General features: G+C 43.5%; 1 protein-coding gene across 2 annotated transcripts in view; it reads right to left on the bottom strand.

Moving 5' to 3' along the window:
- THSD4 (thrombospondin type 1 domain containing 4) overlaps positions 1-19,301 on the bottom strand; it is a 630,546-nt gene that overhangs the window by 497,870 nt on the left and 113,375 nt on the right. For both annotated transcript variants that reach the window (XM_065940121.1, XM_065940122.1), the window contains exon 5: positions 9,574-10,021. In XM_065940121.1, coding sequence (XP_065796193.1) covers positions 9,574-10,021 — 448 coding nt within the window. The remainder of the gene's footprint in view (positions 1-9,573; positions 10,022-19,301) is intronic.

Here is a 19,301-nt window from a genome sequence, read left to right as displayed (position 1 = left end):
CCAGAAACAACTCTGCATGTGGATAAATCCATTGTCAGAAGTCAGTCCCACCCAAGGGAAATTTACTGGAGAGTCACTGACATCACAACTCATCACAGCCGTTTTTTGCTAAAAGCTGCTTTTTAGCCCCAGAGGTTTTTCCCCTCAAAATGCTAAGTGCACTCTGTCTAAACTCAGGATCATGCCTCCTTTGTCAGTAAAGCCCTTTAAAAACTCAAAACCTTGTCCCCACCTTGCACCTGGCGACACACTGCGGCCTCCGTGATCCAGAAGGAGCCTGTGAGTCAGCTTCCTCTCCAGGGAGGAAGCACTGAACTCAGAGTGCTTAAGAGAAGGACGGAGAGAGACATCTAGGGCTCCAGGACAAACAGCATAAGATGTCTTGGTTGGTTAATTATGTTGCAAATAATAATAATACAAAACCCTAGAAACAGCTAGCAGAAAAGAGCTGTATTTTTACCGCATCTCCTCAGGCACCAGGAGAGACTGTGGTTTGGTTTTCTCCTTCCCACGTATCACCCCTATAAAGAAAGACTCCAGTCCTTTTGTTCCCAAGTCTTGACCTTCAGTGAGCATATATTTAAAATGGAAAACCAACAAGGACCTACTGTATTGCACAGGGAACTCTCATCAATATTATGTGGCAGCCTAGCAGGGAGGGGAGTTTGGGGGAAAATGGATACATGTATATGTGTGACTGAATCCCTTTGCTGTTTACCTAAAACGATCACAACCGTGTTAATTGGCTATACTCCAATATAAAATAAAAAGTTTAAAAATAAAACAAGAAATGTATCTGTTTACACAATGTTTGAATACTAATTATTTTTAGCCACAGTTGAGAACATGTCCAGGGCTGTGGATAAACCATGTTCACCTCCCGGTGTTGCTTCTTCACTGCCGAAGATATATTTACAGGTGAAGTCACCACTCAAGCAAAAGCATCTCATTCCACTGAGAGGTCCTCCAACATTCCTTCTTGTTTCTCAGCCCTTACTGGAACCTGAAAAGATTCTCGTAACTCTGTCACTCCCCCTTTCTAGAAAACTCTCCTCTGTGCTGAATCACCTGCACTCCTTCAGGAGGCCTTCACTTCACTTCACTTCACCCAAGCCAGGATCACTTCCACTATCTGGAGATTTGAAAGGATCTACACAGCATGTCGAGTGGTGTCTGAGCTCTACATTTGTTCTTCAGCTCAGTTCAGTCGCTCAGTCGTGTCCGACTCTTTGCGACCCCATGGACTGCAGCACGCCAGGCTCCCCTTTCCATGACCAACTCCCAGAGCTTGCTCAAACTCATGTCCATCGGGTCGGTGATGCCATCCAACCATCTCATCCTCTGTCATCCCCTTCTCCTCCCACCTTCAATCTTTCCCAGATTTAAGATTTCTTCTAATGAGTCTGCTCTTTGCATCAGGTGGTCAAAGTGTTAGCATTTCAGCTTCATCATCAGTCCTTCCAAAGAATATTCAGGACTGATTTCCTTTAGGATGGACTGATTTGATCTCCTTGCAGTCCAAGGGACTTTGAAGTGTCTTCTTCAGCACCACAGTTCAAAAGCATCAATTCTTCAGTGCTCAGCTTTCTTTATGGTCCAATGCTCATATCCATACATGACTACTGGAAAAACCAGAGCTTTGACTAGGTGGACCTTTGTTGGCAAAGTAATGTCTCTGATTTTTAATATGCTGTCTAGGTTAGTCATAGTTTTTCTTCCAAGGAGCAAGTATCTTTTAATTTCATGGCTGCAGTCACCATCTGCAGTGATTTTGGAGCTCCCAAAAATAGTCTGTCACTGTTTCCATTGTTTCCCCATCTATTTGCCATGAAGTGATAGGACCAGATGCCATGATCTTAGTTTCCTGAATGTTGAGTTTTAAGCCAGCTTTTTCACTCTCTTCTTTCACATTTATCAAGCGGCTCTTTAGTTCCTCTTCCCTTTCTGTCATAACGGTGGTGTCATGAGCATATCTGAGGCTATTGATATTTCTCCCAGCAATCTTGATTCCAGCTTGTGCTTCATCCAACCCAGCATTTTACATTATGTACTCTGCACACAAGTTAAATAAGCAGGGTGACAATATATAGCCTTGACGTACTCCTTTACCAATTTGGAACCAGTCCGTTGTTCCATGTTCAGTTCTAACTGTTGCTTCTTGACCTGCATACTGATTTCTCAAAAGGCAGGTGAGGTGGTCTGGAATGACCATCTCTTTAAGAATTTTCTACAGCTTGTTGTGATCCACATAGTCAAAGGCTTTAGCATAGCCAGTGAAGCAGAAGTACACGTTTTTTCTGGAATTCTTTTGCTTTTTCTATGATTCAACGGATGTTGGCAATTTATCTCTGGTTCCTCTGCCTTTTCTAAATATAGCTTGAACATCTGGAATTTCTTGGTTCACGTACTGCTGAAGCTTGGCTTGAAGAATTTTGAGCATGACTTTGCCAGTGTGTGAGATGAGTGTAATTGTGTGGTAGTTTGAACATTCTTTGGCATTGCCTTTCTTTGGGATTGGAATGAAAACTGACCTTTTCCAGTCCTGTGGCCACTGCTGAGTTTTCCAAATTTGCTGGTATATTGAGTGCAGCACTTTCACAGCATCATCTTTCAGGATATGAAATAGCTCAACTGGAATTCCATCACCTCCACTAGCTTTGTTCATAGTGATGCTTCCTGAGGCCCACTTGACCTTGCACTCCAGGATGTCTGGCTCTAGGTGAGTGATCACACCATCATGGCTATCTGGGTCATGAAGATCTTTTTTGTATAGCTCTTCTGTGTATTCTTGCCACCTTTTCTTAATATCTTCAGCTTCTGTTAGTTCCATACCGTTTCTTTCCTTTATTGTGCCCATCTTTGCATGAAATGTTCTCTTGGTATCTCTAATTTTCTTGAAGAGATCGCTAGTCTTTCCCATTCTATTGTTTCCCTCTATTTCTTTGCAGTGATCATTTAGAAAGGCTTTCTTATCTCTCCTTGCTATTCTTTGGAACTCTACATTCAGATGGATATATCTTTCCTTTTCTTCTTTGTCTTTCATTTCTCTTCTTTTCTCTGCTATTTGTAAGACCTCCTCAGACAACCATTTTGCCTTTTGGCATTTCTTATTCTTAGGGATAGTTTTGATCACCACCTCCTGTACAATGCTACAAACCTCTGTCCATAGTTCTTCAGGCACTCTGTCTACCAGATCTAATCCCTTGAATCTATTTGTCACTTCCACTATTTAATTGTAAGTCATACCTGAATGGTCTAATGGTTTTCCCTACTTTCTTCAATTTAAGTCTGAATTTGGCAATAAGGAGTTCATGATCTGAGTCATAGTTAGCTCCCAGTCTTGTTTTTGTTAACTGTATAGAGCTTTTCCATCTTCAACTGCAAAGAATATTATCAATCTGATTTCCGTATTGACCATCAGGTGATGTCCACGTGTAGAGTGATCTCTCGTGTTGTTGGAAGAGGGTGTTTGCTATGACCAGTTCGTTCTCTCGGCAAAGCTCTGTTAGTGCTTGTTACATATGTATAAGTCTCCCTCTCCCACTGAACTTTGACTTCCTTAGGATCAGAGCTTCCTCTAATTTCAGTGTCCCTGACCCCCAATCAATGTCAGGGTTGTGCTCATGGAGTCTAAGCAAAAAGCCACAGTAGGGGGTGACTAGGAGTGTTATATTAGTAGACATCTACGAAGATGCCTGCTCTAAAAGACCACAGATCCTGTTTTTCTTAATTGACTAGCTTTATTTATTTATGCTGTCTTTATTTGGCTGCACCACGTGGCATATGGGGACTTAGTTCCCTGACCAGGGATCGAACTTGCACTCCCTGCAGTGGAAGCATGGAGTCTTAACCACTGGACCACCAGGGGAGCCCCCGTACGTTCTTTATTCCTACTGAAATGTGTCAGCTTCACCTCCTCATACACATGTGGGCGAGGACAAAGAAGGTCTTCCTTATTTTTAAAGTCTACATTCAGAGATCATTAGGGTTGCATTTATTACTGATATTGAAGTACTATTTCACTGAGGACATCTTATATGATCGGAACAATCCTAAAGACACACGACCATGCATGGTATGGCTTAACATTAAATATGCACATCCGAGGGCATAAAGGTTTCACTGGCATGAAGTTACCTGTAGGCTGACTTCTGTCACTTTAAATATGACCGAAGGGTGATTACATTAAAACCACATCACAGCTGAAATGCTGGGTCTCTCAGCTTGTTTTGTGGAAGCGCAGAGGGAAAGGCTTCCCTGGTGGCTCAGATGGTAAAGAATCTGCCAGTCAATGCAGGAGACCCAGGTTTCACTCCTGAGTCGGGAAGATACCCTGGAGAAGGGAATGGTTCCACACTCCAGGATTCTTGCCTGGAGAATTCCATGGACAGAGGAGCCTGGAGGACTGCAGTTCATGGGGGTCACAAAGAGTTACACACGACTGAAAGGCTAACACTTTCACTTTCAAAAGGAAAGGACTCTCAACCACAGGTAACTCAAAGGACAACAGGGGATTCTGAGCAAGTCTGACCATTTCATCCACAATTCCATGACTGAGCACTTAGGAAATGGGAGCTGTTCAGATATGTAGACATTACTCCATTATCTTCAGCCACATTCACTTATCCAGGTCCAAATCTTTTTTCTGCTAACTGTGTGTCAGCACATGCCAAGCTTGAACCTGACCTTATCTGAACCTCACATCAACTCTGTGCAGTAGGTACAGTTACTGTCCCCAGATTACAGATGGTCCTCAAAGAGTTAAGTAACTTGGCCAAGGAAACTCAACTCCCAGTGTTGGACCTGGGGTTTATATCCAGCTCAGATTTGCTCCCAAGCTCACTAAACCTTTAAGACTTAAACCAATTAAGCCAGTTGATTAGAATTGCTTTCTGATTTTTCACTGTTTAAATGTTTCTCACCCGTCAATCTCATGTAAGAAAGACCAGCAAGACCATGTGATACTTCTGTATTCTGAGATGTTAAAGAATAAATTGCCCATTAAGACTGTGATTATTTGGGACTTCCCTGACCATCCAGTGGTTGACTCCACAATTTCAATGCAAGGGGCATGGGTTTGATCCCTAGTTGGGGAACTAAGATGGTGATGCCATGCACAGCACAGCAGGTAAGAAAGAAATTAAAAAAGGAAGAATAAATATTTATAGTGGATAAGAGGAGGCAAGAGGGTAAAAACATGAGTTTGCACAAACTCCGGGAGGTAGTGGACAGGGAAGCCTGGGGTGCTGCAGTCCATGGGGTTCCAAAGAGAGGGACACGACTGAGCGACTGAACAACAACAAAAGAGGAGGCAAGAGGTCAAAAGAGAGTCCCCACCACTGGGCAGGCACCATGACTTGCTTGTCTTGCCCGTGACTACGCTGTTTCCTGGACCTCAAACGCTCTTTCCCCTGTTTTGGCCATCCCTGAAAGCCCAGCTCAACTGTTCCCTTCCCCAACCCTGTGGCCCAGGATCATGCCCTACGCTCCGAGAGTTCTTCCCCTCACTAAGTGCTCCAGCACTGAGCGTAATGACTTACAAGTAGCTCATTTAGCACCTTCTCCGCTGTGTTGAAGGAGACATCATGACCAGTGATGAGACACTGTTCCGAGATTCGGAAGCCTGCAAAAACATTTCCCTTAATTCAGACCACCTGCCATACACATGACCTCACAGCTCAAAACTGAGCCCCTTACTGTGAAGGAAGTCTCAGAAAGGGGGCATTCCATCAAGAACTGGAGTGGGAGCGGCTTCCCTGGGGAGGGGAGGCAGTGGTTAAGACTCTGAGCAAGGTGCACTGGTTCAATCCCTGCTTGGGGAACAAAGATCCCACATGTCCTGTGGTGCAGCCAAAAACATTTTTTTAATAAAAAATAAATAAAACAACTGGGGTGGGATGTACTGGGCACTTAATTAAAGGGTTGAAATTCTGAAATCAGTGGATATTTCCAACCAGACCTGGGTTACTCTCCCTTCTTTTTCTTCTCCCAGATAACTGGGAGAGAACTCTAAATGTATGCATTATTTTTTAATCTTTGAAAGGACCTAAGTGAAAGCCTGCACTCCCTGTTCACAGGGAATTGTTCATAGCACTGCCCTTCACCTCTTTCATTTTTGAGTAGGAAGATTTACATAATTGGGGGACCCATTCAATCACCCCTTTTGGATATTGAGAAGTATACGAACATGTCTACATAAGGTCATTGAGGCTAAGATGCTGGAAACCATGGGTCCACATGGAGAACGCACAAATAAGACAGCACAGCAGGACTGAGACTGCTCTCAGAAAAGCCTGATTGCAAGGTTGGTTTTTGGCTGATGTCTGGGGACTTGGATTTCAGAAGGGTTCCCACCACTTCCTAAGTAGTAAGAGTGAGTCACTATGCTCCAACTATATTGTACAAGCAATATATTTTATGCTAAGCCCCTGCTTTTCTTCTGGGAGCCTGGCACTTTAGTAAGTAGCAAGCAGAGGGTGCCTCTGAACTAGCCCCCAGTATAAACTTTGGCCATGGAGTCTGTAATGAGCTTCCCTGGTAGATGATACTTCACACGTGTAATAACTCACTGCTGAGGGAATGAAGAAGTACATCCTGTGTAACTCCGCAGGGACAGGACTCTTGGAAGACTGAGCCTGCTTTCCTCTGGACCTGGCCCCATGCACCTTGCCTTTTGCTGATTTTCCCAGTAGCCTTTCATTGTCATAAATCATAGCTGTGCCTTCAACTGTATGCTGAGCCCAGTGGGTCTTCCTACAAATCATTAGACCAAGGCATGGTTCTAGGAGCCACCAACACAGGGAGTCTTAAAGTGTTCATGGGGCATAGCCCAAGTCACAAGAAGCCATGGGCTTACAAAAAAGAAGATATGCATTTAGGTTGCCTCAACATCCTGGCTATTGTAAATAGTGCTGCAATGAACACTGGGACAGAGGAATGGATAAAGAAGATGTGTTGCATATATACAATGGAATATTACCTGGCCATAAAAAAGAACCAAACTGGGTCATTTGTAGAGACATGGACGGGTCTAAAGTCTGTCACACAGAGTGAAGTAAGTCAGAAAGAGAAAAACAAATAAAGTATATTAAAGCATATATGTGGAATATAGGAAATGGTACAGATGAACCTATTTGCAGGGCAGGAATAGAGATGCAGGTGGAGAGAAGGGACATGTGAACATCACAGGGGGACGCGGGTGGGATGAATAGGGAGATTAGAACTGACATATGTACACTACCATGTGTAAAATACATAGCTAGTGGGAACCTCCTATAAAGCACGAGGAGCTCAGCTCGGGGCTCTGTGGCCACATCGATGGGGGGGTTGGGAGGGTGGGAGGGAGGTCCAAGAAGGAGGGGATATACATATACATATAGCTGATTCACTTCGTTCTACAGCAGAAACACAACATTGTAAAGCAACCATACCACAGTATTTTAAAAAGAAGATGTGTATTACTGTGACCTCTAAGGAAAGATATCTCTCAATAAGGACAAGTAGGATGTGGCTTGGGGTGACGGGGTGCAAAGTGTTACAGTGAAAAGAAGGGACTTAAACCTGTACAATCCTTTGTCAACATTTACTTCTTTGTCTAAGAAGATGTATGAGACACTGCTTTACCTATTTGCAAAATGATGCAGACATCATGAATTCACGAGAATTTAAAAAAATATTCCTTGCAATTCAGTCTCCTCAGTAGTGGAGTTATCCAGCACCAGAAGAAACCACAGCTTCTACATAGGCAAATACAGCCCTGCTGTTGGCAGCATAGGCCTGGAAAAAAGTGCATGCTTCAAAACAGAGGTTAAATGAAAGAAATGCTAAGTGTAATCAGGTCTGTTTGAGCGTCCTAACGGTGCGCTAAGTTGCTTTGGTCACGTCCGATTCTTTGTGACCCCATAGACTGTAGCCCACCAGGCTCCTCTGTCCGTGGGATTCTCCAGGCAAGAATACTGGAGTGGGTTGCTATGTCCTCCTCCAGGGGATCCTCCCGGCCCAGGGATCGAATCACATCTCTTACTTCTCCTGCTTTAGCACTTAGCACCACCTGGGAAGCTGATATATGCTAAATGCCTTCTCACTTTTCCTTCTCTTCATGGATTACTTGGTCCTCAAAATTAAGGCACATACTAACCAATGGGAGAGTGTATTCTACATTAGAAATTAATTAATTTCATTTTAAAAGAATTGCAATGGATATTCAAGAACAGGGACCATGTCTTATGATGAGCACAAGTATTTTTTTCTGTTTTGTTTACAAAGCACTTTCTTAATATCAGCTCATCTGATCCTCATAACATCTCTATGAGGTAGACAATATGACTTCTGTCTTCCATGGAGCCTCATCCATTACAAGACAAGCAATGATGCTCAGTTAAGACTTCCTGGTTGACTGATTAGTAATGGCTTTAGGAAAATTACTGCTTTAAAAAATCAATAATTCCTGAAGTCTGTCAGTGGAAGAACATGCTGAAAAGAAATCCAGGCATTCAGAGGAATTATTAAAATCACAAATTAAGTCATTTCTATGGACTCTGTGGCAGGAAATATATTTTTAATGAGGAAATTGAAGCTAATATATAACAGCTGTCCTGTTACCCAGTAAGACTATTAAGGCAGATTAAATAATTAATGAGAAATTTAGCAACTTGGAAATTTAACCTTTAAAGATTCTCTTATTTCTTTCTCTTTTATATCGAGTTGGCCAAAAAGTTCTTTCAGGCTTTTCTGTAAAATGGAAAAACCCAAAAGAACTTTTTGGCCAACTCAATATAAAGTCTTTAAACTGATATATTGGTTTCCCAGGTGTCTCAGTGTTAAAAAAAAAAAAAAAAAAAAAAAAAAGATCCTCCTGCCAATGCAGGAGATGCAGCAGACAAAGGTTCAAGCCCTGGGTCAGGAAGGCCCTCTGGAGGAGAAAATGGCAACCCACTGTAGTGTTCTTGCCTGGAAAATTCCATAGACAGAGGAGCCTGGTGAGTCCACGGGGTCGAAAGAGTTGGACACGACTGAGTGATCACAGCACACAAACTATTTTTTTTTTTTAAAAAAAAAAAGCATATTTGGTCATCTTGTATAGCTTCCATTTATAACTTGCTTTGCTGTAGAGTCATCAGCTATGGAATCTTCAGCAGTGTTTCACTGTCAGACTTCTTCAGGGAACCTCCAGGAAACTTACTGGATGATACCCATGATGGTCAAACCTCCCCAAACTCCCCCATCTTTGGCACCATTATTGGTTGCCCTAAATTAGCTAAACTGCACCTGACTCACAGGCCAATAAGCAAAGAAAAAATAGTGTTAATATAAAGCCACTGAGAATGTGGCAGTAGGCTTGATCAGCAATAGTGATCATCAATAAAAAGACTCAAGAAGTTATCTGTAAGTTACTGAAGTAATAACCTTAGAAAAGTATATGGGAGAACACAAGAAGAGGAATGAGAGGAAGGGAGCATTCACACGGTCTAAAAAACCATGCCCTTGCTGTCTTCTACCATGCGTACTGCCGACCAACAGAAAGATAAGAGAAGCAGCTGTTTCCAGGGCCTGTCTCGGGCGGTATGTACTCACGTTCGTGTTGCACAGCTTGTACTGCCGATAGGCCCCGATGCAGGAGATGGCTGTAGATCTGGTGGGCTGGGAGAAGCTCTGAGCTGCCCTGGGGGCCCCCAGCCCAGGGCTGCTGCTTGCTTCCTGGCTGTGGAAGAGACTGGAGGCTGCAGGGAAGCCTTGGTCATGGGTCAAAGGCAGCTGGTAGACAGAGCCCTCCGAGGCTTGCAGTCCAGAACGCGGGCCACTGTCACTCTGGTACAGAGGTCCATGCTGGGGGGCCTGGTGAGGGGAAGGGTGGTAGCCATGGCTAGAGCCAGAGGCCCCCTGGGACCTGGAATTCCGGGATGAGGGCCTCTGCCGCCGAAGCCTCTGGGGTGGGTGTGCGGAATCTGTCTGCAACGGTAAGATGTACGGGGCTTTCCCATAACCATACTTGCCAGGGCCGATGGGACCTCGGGTCCTGCTCCTAAAGAGAAACACACAAGAGAGGATTTTCATGTTATCCAGAACCTCTGATCCATGGGAGAGGGGACTGGGTAGGAACAGAAGCCTGGGAGAGAGCCTGTAGTAGAACAGAGAGATAACAGGAGAGCTTTCCAGGGGAAGGGTTAGGCCAAAACAGAGGCTCTACAGAGGCTGGACCGTAGAATTAAAGTGGAATCAACAGTGGGTGATGGAGACCCAGAGGGATCGGGTAGAGAGAGAGGTGGGAGGGGGGATCGGGATGGGGAATACATGTAAATCCACGGCTAATTCATGTCAATGTATGACAAAAACCACTACAATACTGTAAATTAATTAGCCTCCAACTAATAAAAATAAATGAAAAAAATAAATAAAAATTAAAAAAAAAGAAAATGAAGTTAGAACAGTAAGCTGTGGCTAGTATGTGTCTTATGTCAGGGAGTTTGGGTGTTTTGTAGGTTTTAGGGAGCCACTGAAGGTTTTTTGATTTTTATTGGACTACAATTGATCCATAATGTTGTATTAGTTTCAGGTATAGAGCAAAGTGAGTCAGTTATACATATATCCACTCTTTTAGATTCGTTTCCCATATCGGCCATTACAGAGTATTGAGTAGAGTTCCCTGTGCTATACAGTAGGTTCTTATTATTAATAGTTATCTATTTTACATATAGTATTTGAGAAGAATAAAGAGAAAATAGTCATTTCAGCCATAGTAACATCCTGTTCACTTTTCTCCCACCAATAATAGTTAGTGGGGTTTTTTCCTCACTCAACTGTACTAATATTTCAGACCCTGTTTCCATGACCATTCATGTCCAAATAGCTTTTCCAGGCAAGAGGAACTTAGTTAAGCAACCAAAGACTAATGCAGTCTTGAGCCTTGACTTTCCCTGGGTCAAACTCAATCCCTGAAGAAACTTGAGGAGGTTGAGCAACTGGCTACTCCATCATTTAAGTCAACATACAAGAAATAATGGGTAAAGGGCCATCTTCACATTTGTATGGATCTTTAGGTTTTGCCAAGAGCAGTTGCCCAGTGGGATCTTATGACAATTATGTAAACAGAGGGGTTTTTCCCCCCAGGGAGAAAAAAAATCCCTGATTTATAACTTCTGTCTATTTCCATAGTGCAAATGCTCCCACCATGGCCAATTGCAAGCTACGAATGTGAAGACACAATCAGCTCTAGCAAAGAGGCAAAACCAGCTCTAGCACACCACTCCATGCAAATTTATTGTACAACTACTGTTTTCAAAATACAGAGCTAGGAATGATGAAGAAATATAAAAGTGAATCAGACGGGGTTCCCGAGACCCCAACCATACAACTGGAAGTAACTAGAACGTAACACAAGGTGGGGAAACAGCCTTGGAAGCAATACAACAAGCAATGCGCTGGTAATCTGAGGCAAGAGGAAGAACTTCTATCTGAGTAATCTCAGAAGGTTTCATCATCACTCATCTGAGAGTTGGGAAGCAAGGTTCCAATCCTTCTGTGGAAGGATTTAAGTAAGTCACATAACTCTTACTTATTTGTAAAATGACTGAACTGGATTAAATGACTGTGAAGGTTGTTCCAGCTCTAAAATTATATGCTTCCATAATAATTAATTCTACATTTATGTAAAACTGGAAATGTGCCCAAGGGTTCCTACAGGATGGCCCCGTTAAAATAAGCACATTAAAACAGCAATCAAGGTGAAACACTAATTTCTGCCCTCTTGAAGAATTCTTTCTTCACTCTACAGAACCACTGAATATAAAATTTAACAGACCACAACTAATTATTAACATCTTTATCACAAATTGCACCTTCATTCTTAGCTGATATGGCTTTGAATTAAACTGTGCTGGTGTTTATTTTGCCTTTAGGCATTTCTCAATTAATCTTGGCAACACTTAGGACTCTATTAACGATGGGGGTTTCAGAATGCTGCTTTAAGAGATGCAATTAAGAAGTTAGTCGTGTGTATGTGTGTGTGTGTGTGTGTGTGTGTGTGTGTATACCCACACACATATATATATATATGTTGGATGTAATTTGCTTTTTTCTTCTTGTGGCAGGCCAGGTAAAATGAATGACATCATGCAAAAGTGAAGGAAAGAATTTCTCTGTGTGTGTCTTTCTTTTTTTTTAAAAGATCTGAAAGCCTAATAAAAATTCTAGCTTCAAAGTAAGTACGGGTGGAAACCCCAACCGAAGGTAATAGAGAAATAAACATACGTGGAGTGATGCTTCTCAAATTTAAATGTGCACAAAAATCTTGTTGAGAGGCACATTCTGACTCAGTAGGTTGGGGAAGGGGCAGGATTCTTCTTGTCTAATAAGCTCTCAGGTAACAATGGTGATGCTGGGGTCCACAGACCCACTACTTTGACAAAGTCACAGAATAGAACAGAAATTCCAAGCAAAAGAGTAAGAATTCAACAACAAAATGTGTCAGGTTTAATGGAGAAAGATAACTATAAAATTGTTTCAAAAACCTCTTAGCCTGTGACACAGACAAAAATTCTGCTGGTTTGAGCCAGAATGCACTGCTGTAGCTCAATCAGTGAGATGTGCTGAACCCAGACTGACTTGACCTTGCTCTTGGGAAGTCCAGGAGGCAGAGGGAGAACTTACAGTTGGCCAATGACTTGTGTAAGCATCTTTTCAAAGGCTGCCCATCACCCCAGAGGGGGTAACATATACATGTGCAAATGTATATTTTTATATTCACATTGCCTCATGGGAGGCTCTGCTAAGAACCATTCAAAACCCATCCAAACAGCAACACCATTGGAAAGAGGATGATTCAGAAACAAGCGACCAGTTAATTCTGTTAAACAGATTACAGAGAATGAGCAGCCAATTAGAGTGTGCTTGTGAGAGATACGATTTCTGAATTCTTGACTCAGAACACTTGGACATGCAGCAGATTCATCCTCACTTGGCCAGGACAATGTGTGTTTTCCTTACAGCCGGTCAGAGCTAATAATCCTGATGGTTCAGAATGGCCTCTTCCCCACAGGACAGAGTCCATCTGGCCACTTGCAAGGGTAGATTTATGCAGAGTTGGGATAATAAGCACAGATGTGGCCGATGGGATCTGTGTAGCCAGTTAACCCTTCCAGGGGCTCATGTGGTAGGTGCCTGGGAGCTGTTAGGCTGATCAGTTTTGCTTCATCTGCCCATCACCCAGCTCTGGGATTTTTCCATTTGTCAAAGTCGTAGCTAAGTTTAGAAAGTTAGGTCTTGAGAAAGTAACAGAAAAAGCCTGACTTGAAAGTCAAGGACATTGATGTTAGTATAGCAGAGTGGTTAGACTTGGACTTTGAAGCCAGGTTTCCTGGGTTTGAACCCCAGCTCTGCCACCTGCTAATTATGCAATCTGGGTCTGTCACTAGTCTTTCTGAAACAGGTAGGATGCAAATGGAGGTGCTCACTGGGTCATTCACAGAGATGCGGATGAACCTAGAGAATGTCACAGAGACTGAAGTAAGTTAGAAGGAGAAAAATAAATATTGTTTATTAATGCATATATGTGGAGTCTAGAAAAATGGTACAGATGAACCTGTTTACAAGGTAGAAATAGAGACACAGACAGACAGAACAAATGGATATATACCAAGGGAGAAGGAGGGGGATGAATTGGGAGACTGGGATTGACATTTTATACACTGCTGCTGCTACTGCTGCTAAGTCGCTTGAGTCGTGCCCGACTCTGTGTGACCCCATAGACGGCAGCCCACCAGGCTCCTCCGTCCCTGGAATTCTCCAGGCAAGAACACTGGAGTGGGTTGCCATTTCCTTCTCCAGTGCATGAAAGTGAAAAGTGAAAGTGAAGTCTCTCAGTCGTGTCCGACTCTCAGCGACCCCATGGACTGCAGCCCACTAGGCTCCTCCGTCCATGGGATTTTCCAGGCATGAGTACTGGAGTGGGGTGCCATTGCCTTCTCTATGTATAGCTGTTGACTTTACTGTACAGTAGAAACTAACAGAACATTATAAAGCAACCATATTCCAATTTGATAAAAAAAAAGAGATAGTCACTCTCAGCATTGTGATGTCTCCTTAAATGTTGCATCTCAGATCCAGCCCTGGCCCTGCATACATTAATAAATAAAGATGATAATACTGCCTTGCTTCTAGGTTGTTGTAAAACATAAACAACTTAAGTGCAAAGGATTTAAACAATGCCTGACACAGAGCATGTTTCATATAAATATTTGCTTTTTTAAAAAAATGTTCAAGCTTGACCATTTACCAGCTCTCCAAACTTGGACAAAAAACACACCCTCTATGTTCTTACCTAGAAAACGAGAGCTACAGCCACTAGACTGGTTACAATAAAAGGAACAAATAATAACAAGTGTTGGAGAGGATGCAGAGAAACTGGAGCTCTCAGACATTTCTGGTGGGAAGGTAAAATGGTGCAGTCACTTTGGAAAACTATCAGGAAGTTCCTCAAAAAGTTGCATGGAGTATTTCCACGTGACCCAGCAATTCCAATCCTCCTAGGTATATAGGGAAATGAAGACATATGTCTGTGCAAAGACTTGTGCTGACTCTTGTACGTGAATGTTCATAACAGCTCTATTCATAATGGCCAAGACATGGACACCACCCAGATGTCTATCACCTGATGAATGGATAAACAAAACATAGTCTATCCATATACTGTATTATTACTCAGCCATAAAACGGATGGAGTACTGATACGAACTATAACACTGATGAACCTCAACAACATTCTAAGTGAAAAAAGTCAGACACAAAAGGCTATGTATTGGATGATTCCAATTATATGAAATGTCCAGAACAAGCAAACTCATAGAGACAGAAAGCAGATTATTGCTTACTAGGGGAGACTAGGCAGCAACTGATAAAGGGTACGGGTTTCTTTGGGGGATGATGGAAATGTTCTGTAATCAGAGAGTGGTGACTGTTGCACAACCTTGCGAATACACTAAAGATCACTGAATTATACACTCTAAATGGTGAGTTTTATGGTACATTAATTATCTCAGTACAACTGTTATTTTTTTAAGTGAGATCATGAATAATTCCCAGCTTATCTACTTACGAAGATGCTGTAAATATCAAATTGAGGTTACCATAGGAGTGCATGTTTTGAATCTGAAAGCAGTTTTTATCATTCATTTTCCATCACTTGTTTCAACAACCTTTAACAAACTTCTATCAATCTATGAGCTTCATATGTGACATTTTTTTCTGCTTGTTCATATTTCCAAGCCTGTCAACATGAGTAAATGCAGAGCCTCCCTCCCCAACAATGCTAAGAACAGGACAGCAAGGGTTCTGACACCACGTTCTGGACTCAGTTCTTCCAACAACCTTCTATGGGTGTCTGGGGAAATTGTTTCTTGAGAAAATGGCTACAAACAGCATTTCGGAAAGAGTAACAAACACATAAAACATTTTCCCTGCAACCAGCTGGCTGCCACCCAGAGGCTCATTATGTGTGATGCTGTCCAGATTGGTGATGTTAATCCTGACCAGTCAGTGTGATGATCCAAGCAAAGACACCACATCTAGCTCCTTCTTCCCAGCTCAACACGTGAACCCTGAAGTGTGTCATCTATGACTACCACCTGAAACTGACAACACCGACATGTCTACTGCCTGCCCAGACCCCTCTTTTGAGCATCAGTTCCATCGACCTAACTAACCTCTAGACTAGCACTGCTTCTCACCTGGGATGGACATGCAGAATACCTGGGGATCTTGTCAAATTACAGCTTCTGATTTAGGAGGTCGGCCAGTGGGGGTCTGATTCTGCACTTGTAACCACGTCCCAGCTGACATTGATGCTGTGGGTCCCTGGACTATATACTTTAATTGCTCTAGACATTCCCTCAGACATCTCAAACTCCACACATTCAAGCCCAAATTCATCATCTTCACCCCACAAGACAAAAGTGTTCTCTTTCCAGATCTTCCTATACTCTCCTTTCTCAGTAGTTTTCAAACTTGAGCAAGCATCACAATCGCTGGGAAGTCTTATCTAATTGGACCACTGAATCCCACCTGCAAAGAGTATGATTCAGGAGATTTGGGTGGGGTCTGAGAATCTGCCTTTCTTACAAGTTCCAAGGGATGCTGACGCTGGTCTCTGGGCCAAACTGCTCTGTTTCACTTCCAAGTACTGCACCAACCCCAGGTCCAAACCCGACCCAAGCCTCCACTCCATAGAATCCGTGTCCTTCTCTTTTGTCCTTCCACTGAGCACTATGTAACTGTCACCGTCCTGATGTTAGCTTGGTCTTCTGTTCTCCTCAACCCTGGGATTGTAAGTTCAAACTCTTCAGCTCAGCCACCTAGTCTGCACAGCAAAGCTCCTATCACATCTCCTGTCACAGCCTAGTACTCAAGAGACCTCCCACACCACACTCCTTGAAGTTTCCCAACAGAACAACCCAATTTATTTCTCCATGCTCTGGCTACGCTGCTTTCTCCTCTAGGCTGCCTTCCTCACCACTATTTTCTGCAACAACCACCTAGTCACCCTCAGGACTTAGCTGAGCATTAATTCCTCCATGAAGCTCTTCTGGGTCCAAACCCCACCCCAACCCTCCACTCCCTAGAATCAATGTTTATCTCTTTTGTCCTTCCACCAGACCCCATGTAATTGTCACAGCATAATAACCTTTTATTACACCAATTTCTTTAGACTGCCTTAGTTTAACAGACTTTGGGCTCCTTCAGAGGAGGGGATATGTCTTATTTGTCTTATATCTCTAGAACCTAGTACAATGGCCCGCATAGAGCAGGTATTCAGTAACTGTTGAAAAACCGAAATAACAAATGAGTGAATGGCTCCAACCGTGACTGCCTAAGCAAGGACAATCTCCCCTCCTCATTGAAAGAAAGTGTGAGAGTGTTAGTCGCTCAGTCGTGTCCGACTCTCTGTGACCTCATGGACCGTAGCCCGCCAGGCTCCTCTGTCCATGGAATTCTCCAGGCAAGAATACTGGAGTGGATTACCATGCCCTCCTCCAGGGGAACTTCCCGACCCAGGGACTGAATGCATGGATTCAAACCCAGAGACTGAATCTGCATTGCAGGCAGATTCTTTACTATCTAAGACACCAGGGAAGCCCCCACCTTCCCATGACTATCCATGTTTAATTGCTGGTACGTGAAATATCCCTCTGTGTAGGACTAGAAGTTTCATCTATTAAGCGAGACCATTCCTGGTGTCAAACACCTGGAGAAGAGACAGGTCCTTGGAATGAAACAGAGGATCCAACAGAGGCTGGAACTCAGCTTTATTCTCAAAAGGAGAGAAGAGCTAGGAGGTCACAGTGCTCCATGCAAGCCTGTCAGAGCTGGAGAGCCACCCAGGAGAGGTCGTCTGTCAGCTGCTTGCAGATACAGGATGGCATTCCAACTCTCGTCTCAGTTCCCAGTATGGAGTAGAACGGGCAGAGAGAGAGAACCCTGCCTTCCGGAAGCCAGGCTGTTTGTAGTTCTTACAGTCTTCATGTTTATTTCCCTTCAAGGTTCGAGCTCAGTCAGGTCTCTGCAAGAGGCCTGGCCTCTCTCAGCTGTGCTAACATGAACCACTCATTGGCCCCAGCATCCAACAGAGCAGCAGCCCCTGGGACCAGCCTGTGAGGGTCCCCAGGAGCCTGAGTCTTGATAGCCAGGGGTTGGGCAGTGAGGATGGTGTCCCTGCTCAATTGAAAAGTCTCCTTGTATGCCTTCAGCTCAGACGTTCCAGGTTTGACAGCATTTAGAGAGGTTCATTCCTTCAAGCAAGCTACCTGAGTTGTTAGGTAAACAGAACTCAATCCTTCCATAGGGAAGATGGGAAGGAGGCTTGGGAGATAGGATATTGCTGGAGATGTTCACAGAACCAAGGGTGGGTGGGAGTTTCTATACAGATGCTGTTGAGAAAAATCTAAGATCTTTACAAATCTTAATGTATCGAATGAATAATTTCCATATGATTTAAAGGGATCCATTATGCCACATTTGCACCTTGCACTGTTTTTACATATCAAAACTAAATTCTTCCCAAGCTAGTGTTTGGGTGCAAATTTACCTGGCCAGTCTTAGCACCAAAGACAGGTCTGAGGAGATGAGAAGCTAAAATCAGAGCCTCCTAGTTACAGATGCAGAAGCTGCATCTGAGGATTGCCTCTACACCAGCCTCCAAATTGGGCACATTCTTCTTCCACTCAGTATGCTAAGTGTGGGGCGAGGAAAGGAAGATGTGAGTCACAACTATTATCAAGTGAAATGCTTTTCCCAAAATCCATCAGTTTGATTTTTTTTTTTTAATTGAAGGATAGTTGATTTACAATGTTGTGTCAGTTTCTGGTGTACAGCACAGTAACACACATATATTCATATTTACATACATTGGCCTTCCCTGTGGCTCAGACAGTAAAGAATTTGCCTGCCAATGCAGGAGACATGGGTTCGATCCCTGGGTCAGGAAGATCCCTTGGAGAAGGAAATGGCAACCTACTCCAGCATTCTTGCCTGGAAAATTCCATGGACAGAGGAGACTGGCGGATTATAGACCATGGGGTTCCAAAGAGTGGGACACGACTGAGCACACACACACACACACACACACACACACACACACACACATATGTATATATTTCTTTTCTTTTTCATATTCTTCTCCATTACAGGTTTATTATAAGATATTGACTATAGTTCCCTGTGCTATACAGTAGGTCCTTGTTAATTATCTATTTTATATATAGTAGTGTGTATCTTGGAGAAGGCAATGGCAACCCACTCCAGGACTCGTGCCTGGAAAATCCCAGGCATGGAGGAGCCTGGTAGGCTGCAGTCCATGGAGTCGCTGAGAGTCGGACACGACTGAGAGACTTCACTTTCATTTTTCACTTTCATGCACTGGAGGAGGAAATGGCAACCCACTCCAGTGTTCTTGCCTGGAGAATCCCAGGGACGGGGGAGCCTGGTGGGCTGCCGTCTATGGGGTCGCACAGAGTCGGACACGACTGAAGCGACTTAGCAGCAGCAGCAGAAGCAGTGTGTACCTGCTAATCCGAAACTCCTAATTTATCCCCAAATGCATTTATAAAGAGGTTTTAATAGACATCTTAAAAGAGACTGGGCAGCATACATATATATCTCTGTATAGAGGCGTGAAGAGACCTGAGCTCAGAGGTCCTCGGTGCAGCCTCTTGAACAGGCGGGACACCTGAAACAACCCTCACAGGACAACGTCTTAAGGAATTAGCCAGTACATCTCTCCCTCTCAGCAATCCCTTGTCTCCCTGAGCAGTGCC

Source organism: Muntiacus reevesi, chromosome 7, assembly GCF_963930625.1.
Source record: "Muntiacus reevesi chromosome 7, mMunRee1.1, whole genome shotgun sequence".
NCBI lineage: Eukaryota > Metazoa > Chordata > Mammalia > Artiodactyla > Cervidae > Muntiacus > Muntiacus reevesi.
Note: the sequence above shows the minus strand (reverse complement) of the source record. Positions and strands in the feature narration are given on the sequence as shown.